This window comes from Excalfactoria chinensis, chromosome 9 (genome assembly GCF_039878825.1).
Source record: "Excalfactoria chinensis isolate bCotChi1 chromosome 9, bCotChi1.hap2, whole genome shotgun sequence".
NCBI classification, from domain to species: Eukaryota; Metazoa; Chordata; class Aves; order Galliformes; family Phasianidae; genus Excalfactoria; species Excalfactoria chinensis.
Window position 1 is genome coordinate 17,166,026 of NC_092833.1, and position 17,562 is coordinate 17,183,587.

General features: G+C 37.7%; 1 protein-coding gene across 1 annotated transcript in view; it reads left to right on the forward strand.

Annotated features, from left to right (window-relative positions):
- The window catches only part of SI (sucrase-isomaltase), a 75,655-nt gene extending 58,346 nt beyond the window's left edge, over positions 1 to 17,309 (forward strand). The window contains exons 30-53 of the mRNA XM_072344453.1: positions 153 to 302; positions 1,737 to 1,946; positions 2,837 to 2,991; positions 3,669 to 3,837; positions 4,657 to 4,753; positions 4,870 to 4,982; positions 5,066 to 5,191; positions 5,475 to 5,603; positions 5,715 to 5,822; positions 6,129 to 6,191; positions 6,439 to 6,573; positions 7,065 to 7,149; positions 7,497 to 7,635; positions 9,737 to 9,870; positions 10,317 to 10,351; positions 10,443 to 10,559; positions 11,657 to 11,805; positions 12,869 to 12,953; positions 13,054 to 13,110; positions 13,495 to 13,619; positions 13,878 to 13,966; positions 14,948 to 14,997; positions 16,583 to 16,753; positions 17,107 to 17,309. Coding sequence (XP_072200554.1) covers positions 153 to 302; positions 1,737 to 1,946; positions 2,837 to 2,991; positions 3,669 to 3,837; positions 4,657 to 4,753; positions 4,870 to 4,982; positions 5,066 to 5,191; positions 5,475 to 5,603; positions 5,715 to 5,822; positions 6,129 to 6,191; positions 6,439 to 6,573; positions 7,065 to 7,149; positions 7,497 to 7,635; positions 9,737 to 9,870; positions 10,317 to 10,351; positions 10,443 to 10,559; positions 11,657 to 11,805; positions 12,869 to 12,953; positions 13,054 to 13,110; positions 13,495 to 13,619; positions 13,878 to 13,966; positions 14,948 to 14,997; positions 16,583 to 16,753; positions 17,107 to 17,169 — 2,754 coding nt within the window. The 3' untranslated portion in view covers positions 17,170 to 17,309. The remainder of the gene's footprint in view (positions 1 to 152; positions 303 to 1,736; positions 1,947 to 2,836; positions 2,992 to 3,668; positions 3,838 to 4,656; positions 4,754 to 4,869; positions 4,983 to 5,065; positions 5,192 to 5,474; positions 5,604 to 5,714; positions 5,823 to 6,128; positions 6,192 to 6,438; positions 6,574 to 7,064; positions 7,150 to 7,496; positions 7,636 to 9,736; positions 9,871 to 10,316; positions 10,352 to 10,442; positions 10,560 to 11,656; positions 11,806 to 12,868; positions 12,954 to 13,053; positions 13,111 to 13,494; positions 13,620 to 13,877; positions 13,967 to 14,947; positions 14,998 to 16,582; positions 16,754 to 17,106) is intronic.
- Positions 17,310 to 17,562: the final 253 nt, after the last annotated feature.

Sequence of the window (17,562 nt, forward strand, 5' to 3'; positions counted from 1 at the left end):
TCTTTAATTATAAGCATCTCATTATCTCAGTTACTGACTCAAAATCAAAATGTTTAACTTCTTCTGACCACCTGTGCTCTGTGCCATTATTTGTGTGCTTCCATATAGTTATGTAGTGTTGGATTTATTAGAAAATTGTTTATTATTTGTAGGTTGCTCATATAACAGGGCTTCAGCTGGAACTGGGAAGATCTTACACGATTGAGTGGACTCAACAACAGAGTGTCAACGAAAGGTTTGATTGTTATCCCGGCATAGATCCAACAAGAGAAAAATGTGAACAACTTGGCTGTGTCTGGGATGTAAGTAACAATTATTTTCCTAAACTGACATGACTGGAACGTTTCCAGAATTGTAGTTTTGCTTCTACACTGGGTACAGAGGAAGAAGTAGCCAGTAGATTGGTCAGACTTAATTCACTTGGGGGTGTAGCCAATCAGCTGACCTGTACTAGCAGATTTTATTTACTACATTGAAACTAAGGTAGTTGCCAACAGCGTGTTCTTCCAGAAACTGAGGATGAACATGGTTTTCTTTGCAAGGTAGTAGGAAATAATAACAGAAATGGGAAAAGTAGAATAGAGTTGATTAGCATCTTCAATTGCCTCTTGTGCTTCGAAGGTACCTCAGCCTTAAAGGCTTAACCCCCGCCTTCATAGTCACAGAAGTACAGTTTAAGTCAAGCTAACTCCTTTGGATTGCTGCTTGAGAAGTAATGCCCAAATCCTTTGAAAATCATCTCATGTGCAAACTAAATTGTTCCTCTCTCTATTGATAGCTGTACATCCAATTGATAGTACTGGGATGTGTCTCCCAGGTATGAACAAAAAAAATTATCTCTATTAGCTACAGCAGCATTCAAAATACTGAATAGACTTCACTGAATTTGTTCCACAATTAAGAAGATTTGGTGTGATCTTGGATCTTTGGGCTTGTCTTTTCATGTAGAAAAAAACTCTGGTCCTGCTATGGGCTGAGTACGTCTTAAATGTTGGCTCAAGTTGTAAGATGATTTAATTTTGATGACAGCAGATAGATTAATGTTCATTAGCAGCTCAGATGTGAGAAGCAGGCAATAGCTGAGTTTGAACAACTAGGCAGGACTGATGGTATACCAAGTTGGAAGGAAGACTAATCCATTAACCTACATCAGCTAATCTAATCTTAGAATAACTAGTTAAATTTGAACTATAGCAGGAAACTATATAATTCTGATCTTATTCTCAGGAGATCTTAGATAAATGAGATGTAATTCTCAGTAGGTATTTTAAGGGTAAATTTTATGAATAAGAACATTTTCAAGCTAATTGAAAGGTCTAGTCTGGGTCTGCCTTGAATATATCTTGAGTTTTGGTGTATATTCCTGAAGGCAGATGGAGAACAGGATTTGGAAGGAATTAAATTCTGTGAAGTTCAGCAGAAACTCAGATGTGTTCTGGGATTGAGTTAAAGATGACAGATAAAGGGAATTTAAACCCATCTTCATTCTGCCACTTGATTTCCTGACTGAACTACTGGCACAGTCTTGATCAAATTGTATGTAACTGAATTTTAGTATAGAGATCTCTGGGATCTGCATAGCTTTTTTTTGTTGTTCACTAATTGCCTTAAGTGTTTCCCAACTTTCAACATGTGACAGCCATCAGATAAAACGGGAGCTTTGCATTTCATGCTAGTAGCATAAAATACAGCTTTCCAGCATAGCTCTCTACCTTGCAATCTATTTCCATTTACAGCAGGCACCATCAGACCCGAATCGTCCATCCTGCTATTTCACCTCCGACAATGTTTATTCTGTTGAAGAAGTAGAATACTCCTCATCAGGTTTGGCAGCCAACCTGATCTTAAACAGTGCCAATACCAGAGCTAATGACAATTACACCGCACCAATTAGTACGCTACGCTTGGAGGTTAAATATCATACCAACAACATGCTGCAATTTAAGGTAACTTTATTGAAAACCGTAGTTTGTAGTATCCTATTGTTAAAAATGGTTCTATTAGTGTAAATTTTCAGTTTTTGTAGACAACTTTGTATCGTATGGACAATAGCACTGTTTCCTTTTAACCACACAGTTGTTATTTTCCTTAGACCACATCTGTGGGGTTTTTTTTGCCCTAATTTGTACTAGATTTACAATGAAATTATACAAATCAGAGGTACATTGCCAATGTATATGTGTAACATCACCTAGAAACACTGGAGTTAAAGATACTTTCTTGGTGTAGAAGTAAATTGTGCTGTAAGCATTATCATGATTGTAATGTTTATTTTTCCACTAACCAATCCACCTGTATTCTAGAATTTGAATGCACCATTGGTTAGACCATCATTTATTTCTGTGCATTTGATAAGACTGAGATGAATGTGATAAGATGCACAGAGAGCCAGGCATCAAGAACTAATCCACATCAGCTTGAAGGATGGGGAAAACTTAAAATAGACAACTCAACAATATATATATATATATATATATATATATGAGTTGACTACAGGATTAATCAGAAAAGTATTTAACACATGTGCATATATCTGCATTTTAAAAAGTGCAAAATATTTATGAAATTTCAAACATAGGTACATACTTTGAATTCACATACTTGAATAATTAAACAGGTCATTCCTGATTCATATCTACATCTTTAAGGGTTATTTCCCAACCCAAGTAGTGTGATAGAATTGGAGAAGAGATATGTACTGGAAGAAAATATTCATGTGGGCAAAAACATGCATTGATTCACTTCATTTTAACTAATTCTAGTTTCTGACACAAGAGATAAGTTTTCAAACATTTCCTTGACATGATTTGTCTGCTATTGTTTTATTTTTCCATAGATTTATGATTACCAGAATGCACGATATGAGGTTCCTATAGAATTAAATCTCCCAACCTCCCCAACAAGTACCTCTGAGGGGCGGCTCTATGATGTGTCAGTTCAGAAAAAACCATTTGGCATACAGATTCGACGCAAAAGCACGGGGACAGTTGTGTAAGTTATAACCCTTCCCCCCCTTTATTTTTTTTTTCATTTTTTTCATTTTTTCTCATCTTTTTCCAAGCCAAAACTTCTTATCACGTGTTACCTTTTTAAAGTATCTTAAGACCAGTTTTGGCATCTTTTCCATAAAAGACACCGTTAAATGCCTGGTGCAGCTTCATCAGAGATGGCTTCACAGTTGCATTCTGTAAAAACACTGACTAGAGGAAGGATGAAGAATGTATCCAGAGCAATACCCTTTTTCTTACAGTTATCTGAGCTTTTTCCCCCTTCACTTGCTGAAAGTCCTGTGGAAAATGGGAAAATGCAGAATGTAGACATCTACAAGGACCTTTTAATGCATAGCTCCTAAGTATCTGGCAGGCATGTTATTCTACATCTTATTAGATTTTCCTTAGTTTTTCACAGCTGGTCATTTGGTTGGGTGTTGGAAACAGTGTAGGAACAAAGGAGAAAAAAAAAACAACCTCTCAGCAACTTTTGCAATTGGATTTTGGTAAAGTGGTAATTCAAAAATCCAAGAGGATCTGTGTACTTTACTGTGAAGATAGTCAAACACTGGAACAGTCTTTCTAGTGAGGGGGTTGGTGCCCCAGGGCTGTCAGTGTTCAAGAGACATTTGGATAGTGCCGTCAGTGATAAATATGCTTTAACTTCTTCTGTTTCAGCTGGGATTCACAGCTGCCTACCTTCACATTCAGCGACATGTTCATTCAGATTTCTACTCGCTTGCCATCCCAGTACATATATGGATTTGGGGAAACTGAGCACACTACATATCGACGTAACATGAACTGGAACACCTGGGGAATGTTCACAAGGGATCAGTCTCCTGCTGTAAGTAGAAATAAATCTAATGCATAGAATTGTTGTTTAGGACTTGATAGTCCAGAAGATTTCTTCTGGTTCTAGGCACTTATTGACTCTGATCGTATTTATTGAAGCTTATGATTTGAATGGCATCTCAATGGCAATGGTTTTCTCTAAGCCTGTATTTTGTTTGTGACCAGCAAAACAAATTGTGTGGTATTCAAACTCTGAGTTATACAGCAGGTGATAACTAATGGCTTATAAATCACAGCCCATTGCTCCTTTTTTTTTTTTTTTGTGCTTCTCAATGAGCTACTCTGAAAGTTAGGTATGAGTCAGAGGCTCACACTACTTAGCGATTCAGTAAGTACTTGAAGAGGTAAATCAGAAAACTTATGTCTATGCATATACAGTGTTTGCAGTTTTCAGAGAATGACCCGTGCTGGTTTATTACAGCTATGACTTCTTGTGTAGGTTTCAGAATATTGAAATACACTGGAAGAACAGTAGAATATCACTAGCATCTCCTGATCATATAGATACCTACTACTGTTGTGGGGGGTGGAGGGAAATAAGCAAGTTCTGTGTTGGGAAAGCTCTTTCTTATTTGTGATTTTAAAGATTTTCTATCTACTTGGTTACTCTTAATAAGACTGGGTCCAAATGTCAAGCTGAGAGTAGGTGTGTTTTCTGGGCATGTAGGTTGTTAGTATATACTTTTGAAGCTTATTTGTTGTAGGTTTGGCAGTTATGTGTCTCATCTTTTATTTAATTTATTAATAGATGTAAATAGGTCATTGCTTATGCAGTTTCCACTGTAGACAGCATTCTATTTTTGTTTTTCAGGACCATTTGAATTCCTATGGTTATCACCCCTTTTACATGGCTCTCGAAGAAGATAGCAATGCCCATGGAGTTTTCTTGCTTAACAGCAATGCAATGGGTGAGAAAACACTCTTTTTGTTTTTTTTCCTCAGTGCATTTTATTTTTACATTCAGTGCTTTGCAGTAGGTGTTAATCTAGGAATCTGTTTCTCATTTCACTTTCCCTGTTTCCAGATGTGACTCTTCAGCCAACCCCTGCCCTGACATACCGCACCATTGGAGGAATTCTTGACTTCTACATGGTTTTGGGCCCAACACCAGAACTTGTTGTTCAGGAGTACACTGAAGTAGGATTCTTACCCACTGCCACTTTGCTCTCCTTGGTTGGTTAGTTTTCACCTATTCACCACAAATACCCTCTCATTTTCAGCTAATTGGACGACCAGTGATGCCACCCTACTGGTCCTTGGGATTCCAATTGTGCCGCTATGGATACAGAAATGATTCTGAAGTCGCCCAGCTGGTGGAGGAGATGAAGGCAACTCAAATTCCCTATGTAAGCTGGTTGCATTTAATGTTTGAGCTCATGGTTGCACTCCTGGCTTCAGAGTATTAAAACCATCTAAAAACAAAAAGTGAAACAAAAAACACCTCTATCCCACTGCAATGGTAGATCTCTTTCTGCTGAGCTGCTCTTCAGCATCTCATCTTCTAGGCTGTACCCATTGTCCAGCATTATTCTGTCCAGACAGTTTAAAATGAAAGTGACTCTTGGGCAGATGATCTGTAAATACATATTTTGAAATTGAAACTTCTGTTCATTGTTTTTTGAATTGCAGGATGTCCAATATGTAGATATTGACCATATGGAACGGCAGCTGGATTTCACCCTTAGCCCACGCTTTTCTGGGTTACCGAATCTTATTAACAAAATAAAAGGAGAAGGAATGAGATTTATCATTATACTGGTTAGTCTCAAATAATGGCTTTCAATTGCAAATTATCAATGCAGAATTTATTTAACAGTATTTCTAATCCCGTTTGACCACAAATTAAAGGGATATTGCATTCAATTTTAGGATCCAGCCATCTCTGGAAATGAAACTGATTATCCTACCTTCTCAAGAGGTGTGGCTGATGATGTCTTCATGAAGTGGCCAAACAGCAACGACATTATATATTCCAGGGTACTGTTCTTAAAAATTGTACGACAGTAAAGATATATCACATCCAATTGAGCACTGTGCCAGCCTTGAATTAGTTGCTGTCTATAGGCACAGTGCAGTCTGCTAGTCATAGAATCATAGAATTGCTCACTATATTAATGCCTGATTGTAAGTGATGCATCAAACACATATTGTAAGTTGAATTGTTTTCATCTTGCATTGTCATTCATAGATAAAGCCATAAAGAACGGTTTTCTCTCTCTGATGCTGGTGTTCAGTTCATATGCTGGGTGTTCTGATTGTTTCAAAATATCCTTTGTCCTGTAGGTCTGGCCGTTTCTTCCCAATGTACAAGTCAATGAGTCACTGCCTGAGCAAACCCAAATACAGGTAAATATTGGTACAATTTGGCTATTGACTCAAATATAGAGGGAGAAGTGAAGCACATTATTTAAGAAAAATGGCAGCAAAGTAGTTGATAAAATCCTGTCTGGAATAAGATGCAGAAAGTGGCTAGTTCTGTGTTAGAGATATAAAAGGGAAACAGATTATTTTGTGTTTCAACGAAAGTTTTGGCATCCCAACAGTGGGATGCTTTCACTTCTATATCTCTTCTATTTTCCTACTATTTTTACAGCTCTATGGAGCACATGTAGCTTTCCCAGACTTCCTCCGCAATTCCACAGTACAGTGGTGGAAGAGAGAAATCGTGGAGTTCTACAACAATCCCACTGATCCCTCAAAAAGTATCAAGTTTGATGGCCTGTGGATTGTAAGTGGAGAAATACGCTTTATTTCTCTCTTTCTTTTTTTTCCTCTGCCAGACACTAGCAGAAATCAGCACATTTCACACTGTGTTCAAGTTCAGAAAGTACCTGGTGCTAAATTACCATTAAATAAAACAAAGAACTAGGCTGGAGGGGCAGGAAGCGGAGTTCCAGGCAGAACCTGAGCTTCCAGCTGAAGGCACCAGTTTAGCTCTGGGCTGTGCATTTGCACTGCTTCAGTCATGACTTCTTCCTTTTGCTGTGACACTGAACAGATGCAACCAAACTCAGACTGGCTTTTCTTATGCTTTGTTGCTCCCTGTCCCTGTGCTGTGCCTGGTGTGAATATGTGTCAAGCAAGTGTGGAGATGCAGACTGAGATTGCAGCTGCCAGGTTCCCTAGGGCACCTGCAGTTCTGCTTGTTGTAATTTAGAATTTACTGTGTTTTGTATGATGGAAGCAAATACAATCAAGTTTTTGCTCTACATTTTTTAGGACATGAATGAACCGGCAACTTTTATGAATGCTGCATTTGGTGGATGTAGAAATGAGATTCTAAATAACCCACCGTATATGCCTCGTAAGTCTGACCATTCCTTAAAACAGTTTGAGGACATTCTGACTAATATGAAATCTCTGATATGGTACATGCAGTGTAAATGTCTGACGTTAAGTATATAAAACCACTCTTTTAGCCTTTTCAGCTATTAACACACTTACAGACCTCACTGCCTATGCAGAAAGATTGGAGATATCCTATTTCGTGAAAATGGGAATGCTCTTTTGTAAGAAGCAAGAGACATCAGTATAGATGTCTGAAAGGCAGTAAGCACAACAGAGAGATCATGAGAACTAACAAAAAGTAACTCAATTTGTTATTGAGTTTTCCTCATTAAAAGGCAAGTATTGTTGTTCCCTTTCTATTAGATTTGGGATACCGGTCAGAAGGCTTAACTTACAAAAGTCCATGCATGGAAGGTCAGCAGTACCTCCCAGATGGTACCCCGGTTAGACACTATGATGTCCACAGCCTTTATGGATGGGCTCAAACAAGACCTACCCTTGAGTAAGTGAGTTTTGCACACTTCCTTGCTATTTCCAAAATATGTTGCAAGTGAATAATGAGTGATTTCATTCTTATACCCCCAAATTATCATGAGTTTACTATGCCCAAGAAATCTTTCTTTTTATCCAAATATGACAACCATATATATTCAGTGTCACAAATAGTTTACCTTAATGCTACACCATCTTAACAGGAAGACTTTTTGCATCTAAAAGCCCTCAAAGTCTGTAACGTAAAAGCAAACAGCAGATTGTTACCTAATAATATAATTTATTTTATGGTTTAGTTCAGTTAGATTAAATAATTTAGATTAGTTAGATAGTTAGGCAGAGCAAGTTCCTGCATTTTAACTCAAGGCTGTTCTTCATTCTGAGGCTTTTGCAAAGACGTATAAGCCAGAACCTTTATTGGTGAATCCAGTAACCACTTTGAGGTCTAAGGCTTAGTAACATGAGGAATTACTTTTCAGGAATACAGTTTTGGTGCAGTCCTGAAGCAGAGACCTATGTCAGCAAAACACTAAGCAGCTCTGTGCATGGCATACACTTTCTTTACATGCTAAATTTGAGTTGGATGTCCCAGCACATTGTTGAAGCAGGGTAAACCAAACTGAAAGTGTTTGATAATATATTACAGAGAAATAAAAGGTACCAGAAAACTTACTGTTTGTCTTGGAAGAAGTAATTACAGCAAATTAGTCTAGTTTAATTATTACAGTCATTTAAGTGAGTTGTGTATTTTTTTGCTGTAATTACAGCATCACTAAAGCTGCAAATCCCATAGAAAAATAAATAGTGCCTTATTGAAAGCAGCTGTTGAGACATTTATTGTGCAGCTAGCATTGGAGAGCAGTGCAATTCAATTAGTGTGGCTTGCTAACTAGTATTTCAGTTCGGCATTTTGTGATAACAATTCACAGTAGGAGTACATGGTTGCAAAGGAGCTCCTTTAGGAGATGTGAGCAGCTCTGCATCCCCATGCAGACCAGCAGCATGTGCTGCAGGGAAAGGCATTACTTAGTATCCTTGGTGGAGCAGTTAAGAAGAGTGAATTCATCTCAGCCCACTAACTTTGTTGTTGTTGTTGTTATTTCCATAAAGCCACTTGGTTACATTTGGTGGTATTTTGTGGCAGTGACACATTTAAGAATGGCATTATTTAAGAGCCTGAATAGTTTTTTTTTTTGTTGTTGTTGTTTGAGAAATTGTTCTGGCTGGTGAATTGGTTTCCCATCCTGCTGACTGGCAATCAAACTCTGGGGGCCCCAGGACTACTCCTCTCTTTAGTCACCAGCAATCCAAGGCATGATCCATTCTTGATTATGTCTTGCTTTTGTTTTGGGAGAGAAGAACAAGTTTTGCCATCTTCAGAAGGAAACTAATGTAAATCCTCAATTTAAATCTCTTCTATTTATGAGAAAGCCAGATCAGGTCAGATGAGAGGTCACCTAATGCCAAGGCAGTCTCCTCCAATGGTACTGCTTGCACTGTGAGGCCCCAGAACCTGGTGTGAGATGAAAATGACTGCTTTAATATATGTGCTTCTGGACAAGTCCACATTGCACATTTCACATCAGTCTTTGAAGGCACCTTGGTGTTTCTGGTGTGATCAGAACTCTATTGCTTGTATTTTGTTCTAATAACTTTTTGGAAAGTGAACCTATGCCACCACATTTAGTATTCTAAATCCCTTTTTATCTTCTTGGTTGTAATTTTCTTAAGATTATTTTCAACCAGTGCTGCAAGTTTTCAGGTTCTGTAATAAATTAATGATGTGCCCTATATACCACATCTTGTAGACCTATTACATGTGCAAATTAGGCTACGTTTGTGTTTTCCCACAGAGTAATTATCTTCAAATGAAAATCTGCATTTCAGTACCTCTCGGTGTTGCTGGTTTGCTCACTAACCATAGGTTGTCTGACACTTGCATCGATTTTCTACATATATCTGAATCTCAGTGAACTGTCATAAAAAGCACATCTGGATTGGATGCATACATATTCGTGCACTTTGAAAATATAAGCCCCTATGTTTATTTTCAAAGAATATCTTTAATAAGTTCTCAGATAATTTATTTCTTCATCTATTTTCAATGTCAGAGCATTGCAGAGTGTCACAAGGGAACGTGGGATTGTCATCACCCGTTCAACATATCCCAGCAGTGGAAGATGGGCAGGACATTGGCTGGGTGATAATGCTGCAGCTTGGGATCAGTTGTCAAAGTCGATTATTGGTATGTAGAAGGAAGAGGATCTGCAGTCAGTTTATGCAGTGCAGTAATTCCTTTCCCTTGATTTACTTACTTTTAGGACCCACTGATTTTAGCTGAAATAAGCTCTTTTGTTTGGCCATCAGTTCCTTGTTAACCTCTTCTTTGCTTCTCCACTGGGTCTTGGGATCTCTTTTATTCCTCCACCATCTTCCTGCTCTGTGTTGTACCACCTCCTTTCTTGTCACCTTCTGTTGTTGCTGCCCAATACCTCTGGCTGCTCCTGACAAATCAGCTCCCATATCTTTATGTAGAAATAAAAAAAATGACACACCAGAGAAACAGTGAAACCTTTTGTTTGTTTGTTTGTTTCTCATTCAGCATTATATTATATATTATCTAGCACAGCTATTAGCATATGAAAGGGGAAAGAAAAACAGATGGTAACATTGAATTACTTTTCCTTTCAGGTATGATGGAGTTCAGTCTCTTTGGAATATCATATGTAAGCTAAGGAGTTATTACCTAATACTTAATTTTCCTGATAATGTATAAGAATTTATGGCATTCCAATTGGATTATTTGTTAACTTTCAGACAGGAGCTGATATCTGTGGCTTCTTTAATGACTCGGAGTATGAGTTGTGTCTTCGTTGGATGCAGCTGGGTTCATTCTACCCATATTCAAGGAACCACAATGAGAAAGGAACAAAGGTGAGTTGCAAAATCTTAATGGCAGTTGATGGCTGGGCAGAGCAAATGTAGAAAACAGCATAAATGTTACATAATCCATCCAGCCTTGAAAAAATACATTCCAAACAAAATAGAAATGAAAACAAAACAAAACAAAAAACAAACAAACAAAAACATGGAGTAGAAGTCAGGAATTTAGATACTTTATGCATTTGCCACCATCAGATACTTTTTTTCTTTAAGAAAAAAAAAATAAATAGTTGGCTAAATGTAGGCCTGTGCTGGCTGAGGGCTGTACTGTAGAAAGCTGTAAAACTAGATAAGTAGAAAAATAAAAATTGAAACAGTATGTAGATTTCAGTTCAAGCTTCAGGTCTAGCAGAGTAGAGCTATTTTTATGGCACGTGTCTAATGAATTAGAGTCTCCTTTTCAAAAACTATGTTCTTTATCTTGCTGCAGCACACCTTTCGATTGGATTTTAAAGCCTTTAAAAATGCAGATTCAGGGTTATCATGTTGCTTCCAGTCTTACCCAATTTGCCAGGGTATTGTTCAATACGTCAAGTAAAGATTGGAAGTGCTCCCTGACATCAGTCATTAGTGCCTGGGTCTCTTTCTGCAAGTTCTGAGTGCTGCCCTGCAGAAGAGAGGGGTAATGAATTACGCACACAGGATGTGTTGTGCCTCTAGGACAACTTGCATGAAACGTTTTCTCCAGTACTCCCCACAGGTTTTTCTTATCTTCCCCCCTTCTAGTTTTCCCTCTTTGAGATGACAGTCATACCTACTGTTCTTGCTGTTGCGTAGCCCTTAATGAAGAGCAAATAAATGGAGGTGCTCTATTTCTGAGACCGAGGAATTTGCAAAGAACTCTAGGATTTCCTCATCTCTATCTTGCTATGCTGATTTTGACACATCCTTGGTAATTACCACTGCTACTAATAGGTTATATGAAGTCATGAGAGTAGAAAAATGGAAGAGGTGCTAGATATGAAGTCCATTTATATAAACAAATTCTTTGACTTTTTTTTTTTTTTTTTTTTTTTTTTTTTTTTTTTTTAATAGCTGGTCTAAACACAACAATCCAATCTGAATAACAATAGTTTCCTATCTTTTAGAGGCAAGATCCTGCTTCCTGGAATTCAACATTTGTGAACATTTCCCGGCATGTGATGAATATCAGATACACCCTGTTGCCCTATTTGTACACCCTAATGCATGAGGCCCATGCCCATGGCAGTACTGTGGTCCGCCCCATACTCCATGAGTAAGTGTAGCTCTTTGCCCTCCTCATCAGGAATTTTCTCTACAATTTCTGGACTACAGTCCTCTTAATGGCAGTTTTCTGTTAGCTAAAGCCCCCCCCCCCCTTTTTTTTTTTTTTTCCCTAAAAATGTACAAAATGTGATTATGAACTTTTATCATTGAGTGTCACTTGAACAAAAGTGCAAAATCGTGTATTTGTTTAGGAGGAATTCATTGTGGTTGGACTAGGTCTTTTCCAACCTTGGCGATTCTATGATTCTATTTGTGCCTCTTAAAGCTGACCCTTAGCCTCCTGAGCAAAAAGCAATAACAAAGTTTTGGCTGATGGTGAACATACGTAAAATAAAACCCAGACAATAACTTTAAGTAAAGTATACAGAGACTTTTGCTATAAGCCAGAGGTATGCATGGAAAAGCTTATATTTATTTATTTATTTTGCTGCCCAAACTGATAGAGTGAATCAGAAAAGATATATTATTAGACACAAAACTTTCTTTGTTTCTGATCAGGATGAGCAGTGCCTGTAAAGGCCCAACTCTGCACTACACATACTAGATGTGGTCTAGTATACGTATGTTCCTCTTGGCTGAGAAACATCAAGTTGGTTACATGCATTGTCTTGATTTTTCCAAACCACATGCCCAGGGTGAAGGTGTTACAAATCTGAAAGTGGTTTCCAGACTGCTTGCTGTTGCTGATACCTCCTCAGCAACACTGATCTTCTGAATGTTGCGATCTAGATAGAATGAAAAATCTATTTGCCAAACTAATGGGGAAAAAAGAAATAAGCTAAGCAGTAGTCTGCATTTCTCTAATGATTTTCACATTAGGATCTTTATGCATACTTGGCAAAGATTAATTAGGTATTTAAAAGGAAATAGATAAATAAACTATACATATTTAATCACCTCTCAGTTACCATTAATACCACAATAAATACAGATGAGGAAATAGTAGGTACTGAGAATAGTAAATTAAATTACCAAAAATAAATGTCTTAAAGAGGGAACACTTTGGAAAAGTTTAACACCCAACATCTAATCATGGCTCTACTAATTTGCAGGTTTGCACAAGAAAGAGCAACCTGGGATATATTTGAGCAATTCCTCTGGGGACCTGCACTGCTCATCAGCCCTGTAATGACTCCGGTATGTCATGAAGCACCTAAGTGCATATGAAAACTTTAAAATCTCTTTAGCTAAGCTTCCTTTTTGCTTTAACTTCCCTAAAATATGTCTCTAATTCCAGGGTGCTGTAACAGTGAATGCTTACATACCCAATGCCCGCTGGTATGATTACCACACAGTAAGTCATCTTCAAAATTCCATGCATTCTTTACAATTCTCTTCAGGTAACGGTGGGGTCTAAAGTCTCTATTTCCCTTTTACAAACTTGTTTTTAGTATCAGTTCCTGGTAATATAACAGCTACGCCTTCTTAAGCCTAGTGGCTTCTTGGGAAGACAAATGCTGTAACCCCGAATGTCCCCTTTCCTCCTTCTTTCCCCCAGTTTAAACTGAAGTTTCTATTTCATTTGAACAGTCACCTTTGTTCACCTACCATCACCTAGAGTAAAACAAACAAACAAGAAAAAAACCCCAACAACAACAAAAGATTATTTCATTCAAAAAAAATCCTTTAAAACAAGTAATTCAATAGAGGACGTCTTCTATTATTTTCTCATGAATAGGATGAAGTTATTAATGCTAGGGGAGAATACAGAGTTTTACCAGCTCCTTTGGAACATATCAATCTTCATATCCGAGGTGGTTACATCCTGGCTTGGCAAGAACCTGCTAATACAACCTATTTCAGGTATGATAAGATTAACTGGAAAACTAAAATACAGTTTTGTGCTGTTTTGTATCATTATTATTATAGTTTAAAGAAGCTATGTAAGCTTTATGGATGCTTTCTCTCTTCATCTTCATCCCAACGATCTATTTGTAATACTATGGGATCAAAAATATGAGTATTAGAGACCAGTCCAGTGGCAGGCAGTATTTCTAATACTTGAGAGAAGAAATGGGAATAACTGATAGAATTGAGGAAAAACGATTCTGTTCTTCACAGCCGGAAAAACCCGATGGGAATTACTGCTGCTTTGAATGACAGCCTGCTTGCAGAAGGACAGCTGTACTGGGATGATGGGGTTCGCATTGGTATGTATGATGTTCCTTGCCATCATAAAAACCCTTCCCAGGTGTGAGGGTTGTGTGACAGGATGCCCAGACGCTGCTGGCCAAAGCAATCCCATTTCTGGAGGCCCTATCTGAGAGTGTCTTCAGAGACAAAACTCAAATTAAAGCTCCACTTTGGCATTAATTAGCAAACTGATTTTGTTCCTGGTTGAAACCATAGAATGTTATCATTTATAGGATTAATATTTTCTATAAATGAAATGGCTTCCTGAGCCTAGGGAAGCACATTATAACAAGGATTTATTCTCAAACCTACAAGCACCATAATAGGCAATGTGGAAAGCTTTAATTAGTTTCCTCAGTATTTTTAAATCTAAATTGTCTTCAGGTAAGAGATATTTACATGTTGTTTATCCTGTCTATGCAGAGCCTATTACCCCTATAGTAACAATAAGCTGTTACCTGAAATTACAACAAGTAACACAGAATATTATGGATCTCTGTGATCTTTTTGCTGTAGTTTGGAAAGGCAGAGTCTGCACTGCCTATTATCACCAGCACTACACTGAGTTCTTTTAGTGCTAAATAACAACAGTCTTGATAAGATACACAACAGTGATTTCAAGGAAGCATCAATGTGATCATCCGTCTTGATCGTATGTAATTAGACAGTGCGTGGAGATGGAGCTGGGAAATGACTCCCATGCCACCTTCAGTGAGAAACATACTCTTAGCAGTCTCAGCCTCCTCCTACTGGTGTTTGTTTGCCTTCTTTTTTGTCTTACCTTGGTCCTCATTCAAATAGCACACAGTCAACAAGAAAGTATTCCCAATCTAAAAACATCTATTGTGCAAATACTGTATTGCTCCCTTTATATATAAATATATATACAAAGATATACAGGTAGGAGCATATAAGCGTACTTCTTGAATTGATTTTATTACAATACATAACTAAGTGGAACCGTGAATACATTCTATTTTATTCTTTCTTTTTGTCAGATGCATACGAAAATGGTGCATACCTACTCACATCATTCAGTGCTCAGCAGGTAGGTAATGTTAGCTCCAAGTTTCAAAATAGTTATGTTAGGTGATGGTTATACTTCTCACTGTCAATATTTTCTTTATCAGTATCTGAAGTTTAGATATCTTTCCCTAACGTTAATATTAGATGACAGACTAGATCTTATTCAGTAGGGTAAAAATGGGATTGTAATAACATCCTAGGCAGGCAGGCACCCTAGGATGACTGTGCTGATTCCATTCAACCCATACTACGGAAACTTCTTGGCGTCCCATAGGGGACAGTAAGTTTTGCCATGATATAAATCCTCATGAAGAGCAGCCTGATGGCAGAGCCAGGAAAGTAACTTCATCCCAGCTGCAGCTTTGTTCATAGGCTGGTGTGGAATCACTTTTATGGCTTGGGATAGCTTTCTCTCTTGACTCTCCAGCACAGAAAGTCTGACCTGGACTCCTGGGTGACAGTGAAGTGTTTAAGTACTGGCATTTCTGGGATGTTGGTTTTCAATACTTATTATAACTGGCTGAATATCAGGAATTATATGGACTATTTTTCTTCTTTTTTCTCAATATTGTAATAGAAAACAGACTTTATTTCATTCAACTACCAGGGTGCTAAAATGTCTGATTATTTTATGCCAGCTGTTCTTTCTGATTTAATTCTGTCTTTATCATGTAATTGGATGTTAATTGGCGAGGAACAGAAGTGTGTTTTGCTAATAGTCACTATTTGTAGCTGCAAAGAGATTATAAAATAAATGCACCTTTTCCTGCTCTCGCAGAAAGCTGGTAAGAAAATGCTTAATTAAAGAGAACCTGAATCGACCAACAAGAAATGCTCACGCTAAAATAAATAGCCTCACCACACATGCATTAAATATACAGAAGCATATCATAGCACATTTTCATGGGCCCACACAAGGGCTGTGAACCAGCTGAAACCCTCTCTGAGCAGCTTAACATGACCTTTGGAGACCCAGTGGTGGAACTGAGAAGACTCTATAGAAAATGTGTGCCCTTAATCTACCTAAAATCACAACAACTGATCTAGGAAATGTTGCCCCCATTTCACACTTGTATCTCATTAGGTCTGTAATGATTTTCAATCCATCCCCAATATTTTTGCATTAAGAAAGGAAGTTTAAAAAAAAAAAAAAAAAAAAAAAAAGGTGAACAAAAAGACATTTGAACATCTCTGAAACATTAAGAGACTTCTATTTTTGTATTTGCTGATACAAATTTCTCCCCCTTTCCACATTCCTTTCTTCCTCTGAAGACATATTTCCAATGGGGAAGCAAAGGGACTCCCATGAGCAACAGTCCTTATTAGTATAGAATTCTTTCCACTGGATCTGAGAGGTTTGGGCCCTACTCAGAACCAGAGTCAGTTCAATAAAAAGTATGAAATGGTGGCATGCAGAATGATGAAATAATGTCTTTTAATCCTGGATCAGGCATAGCAGATGCTGAGAAGAGGTCTCTGTGCCAACAGAGGACAAGTTTGTCTGGACAGCTGTCATTGTGCACATGGAAAGGGAGGAAGACAATTGACTCAGGTGGACTTGTAACAGCTTAATGACCACATCCTATTTGGTTCTTTTTTCCTTTCAGAATGGTTTGGAGATCAAGGTTGAGCATCACGGCTACAGTGATCCAAACAACCTGGTGTTTACTGAAATTAAAGTCCTGGGTGTGCCCACCAATGTTCAGCAGGTGAATGTAACGCAGAATGGTGTGATAATTCCATCAGCTCACGTTCTGTCATATGACAGCACCAAGCAGGTGAGATACTGGTTTTGGTGTAACAACACCTTCACAACTGCATGTGTGCATTTAAACCTCTGGAGATTTAGCTGCCGTTTAAATATACATTATTTATATGTGAATATTCATATCAGAATCAGAAATACAAAATGCATGCTGTTTAAGATGACCAATGACACAAAACACGCACATGCACAAAAAAGGAAGAAGAATAAATTCTTTATTGAAAAAAAAATCTTTATTAAAATCTTTATAAAAAATCTTTATTGAAAACACACTGTATTCTGACGAATACTGAAAAAAACCAACACCCAATTGCTATAGCATCAAGGTATAATTACTAATTTTGGATTGTTTCTTTTCCCTTGCAGGTCTTGAGAGTCACCCAGCTTCAACTTCATTTAGGACAAAGCTACACAGTGCAATGGAGTTAAAAAGCCTGCACGATAGCATCAGCCACACCGCTGATTTTTGTCGTTGTTTTAGAACTGGCTTTCGGTTTTTATCCTGCCACTTTGGCATCTCAAAATACATTGTACTTTAAAAACATGTTGTATTCAGTTCTTATCAAGGTATTACGTGTCTAAGAGAGACTGGGTTTAGTATTGTTGAAAACTAAGTATAAGCTCTCCATATAATTAAAAATTTATGTTTTAAACAGTATAGCATGTCAGTGTGTCATCTTTCAAAACAGAAATCTGAACATAAAATCCTGTGTTTTGTTTAAGAAGAATTTCTGGCTGACTTCATGCTTTCTCAATTTCATGAACAAATGTAGTTCCATTGGCATTCTGCATGCAGCTGGGGCATAACTCTGTCCATTCTTC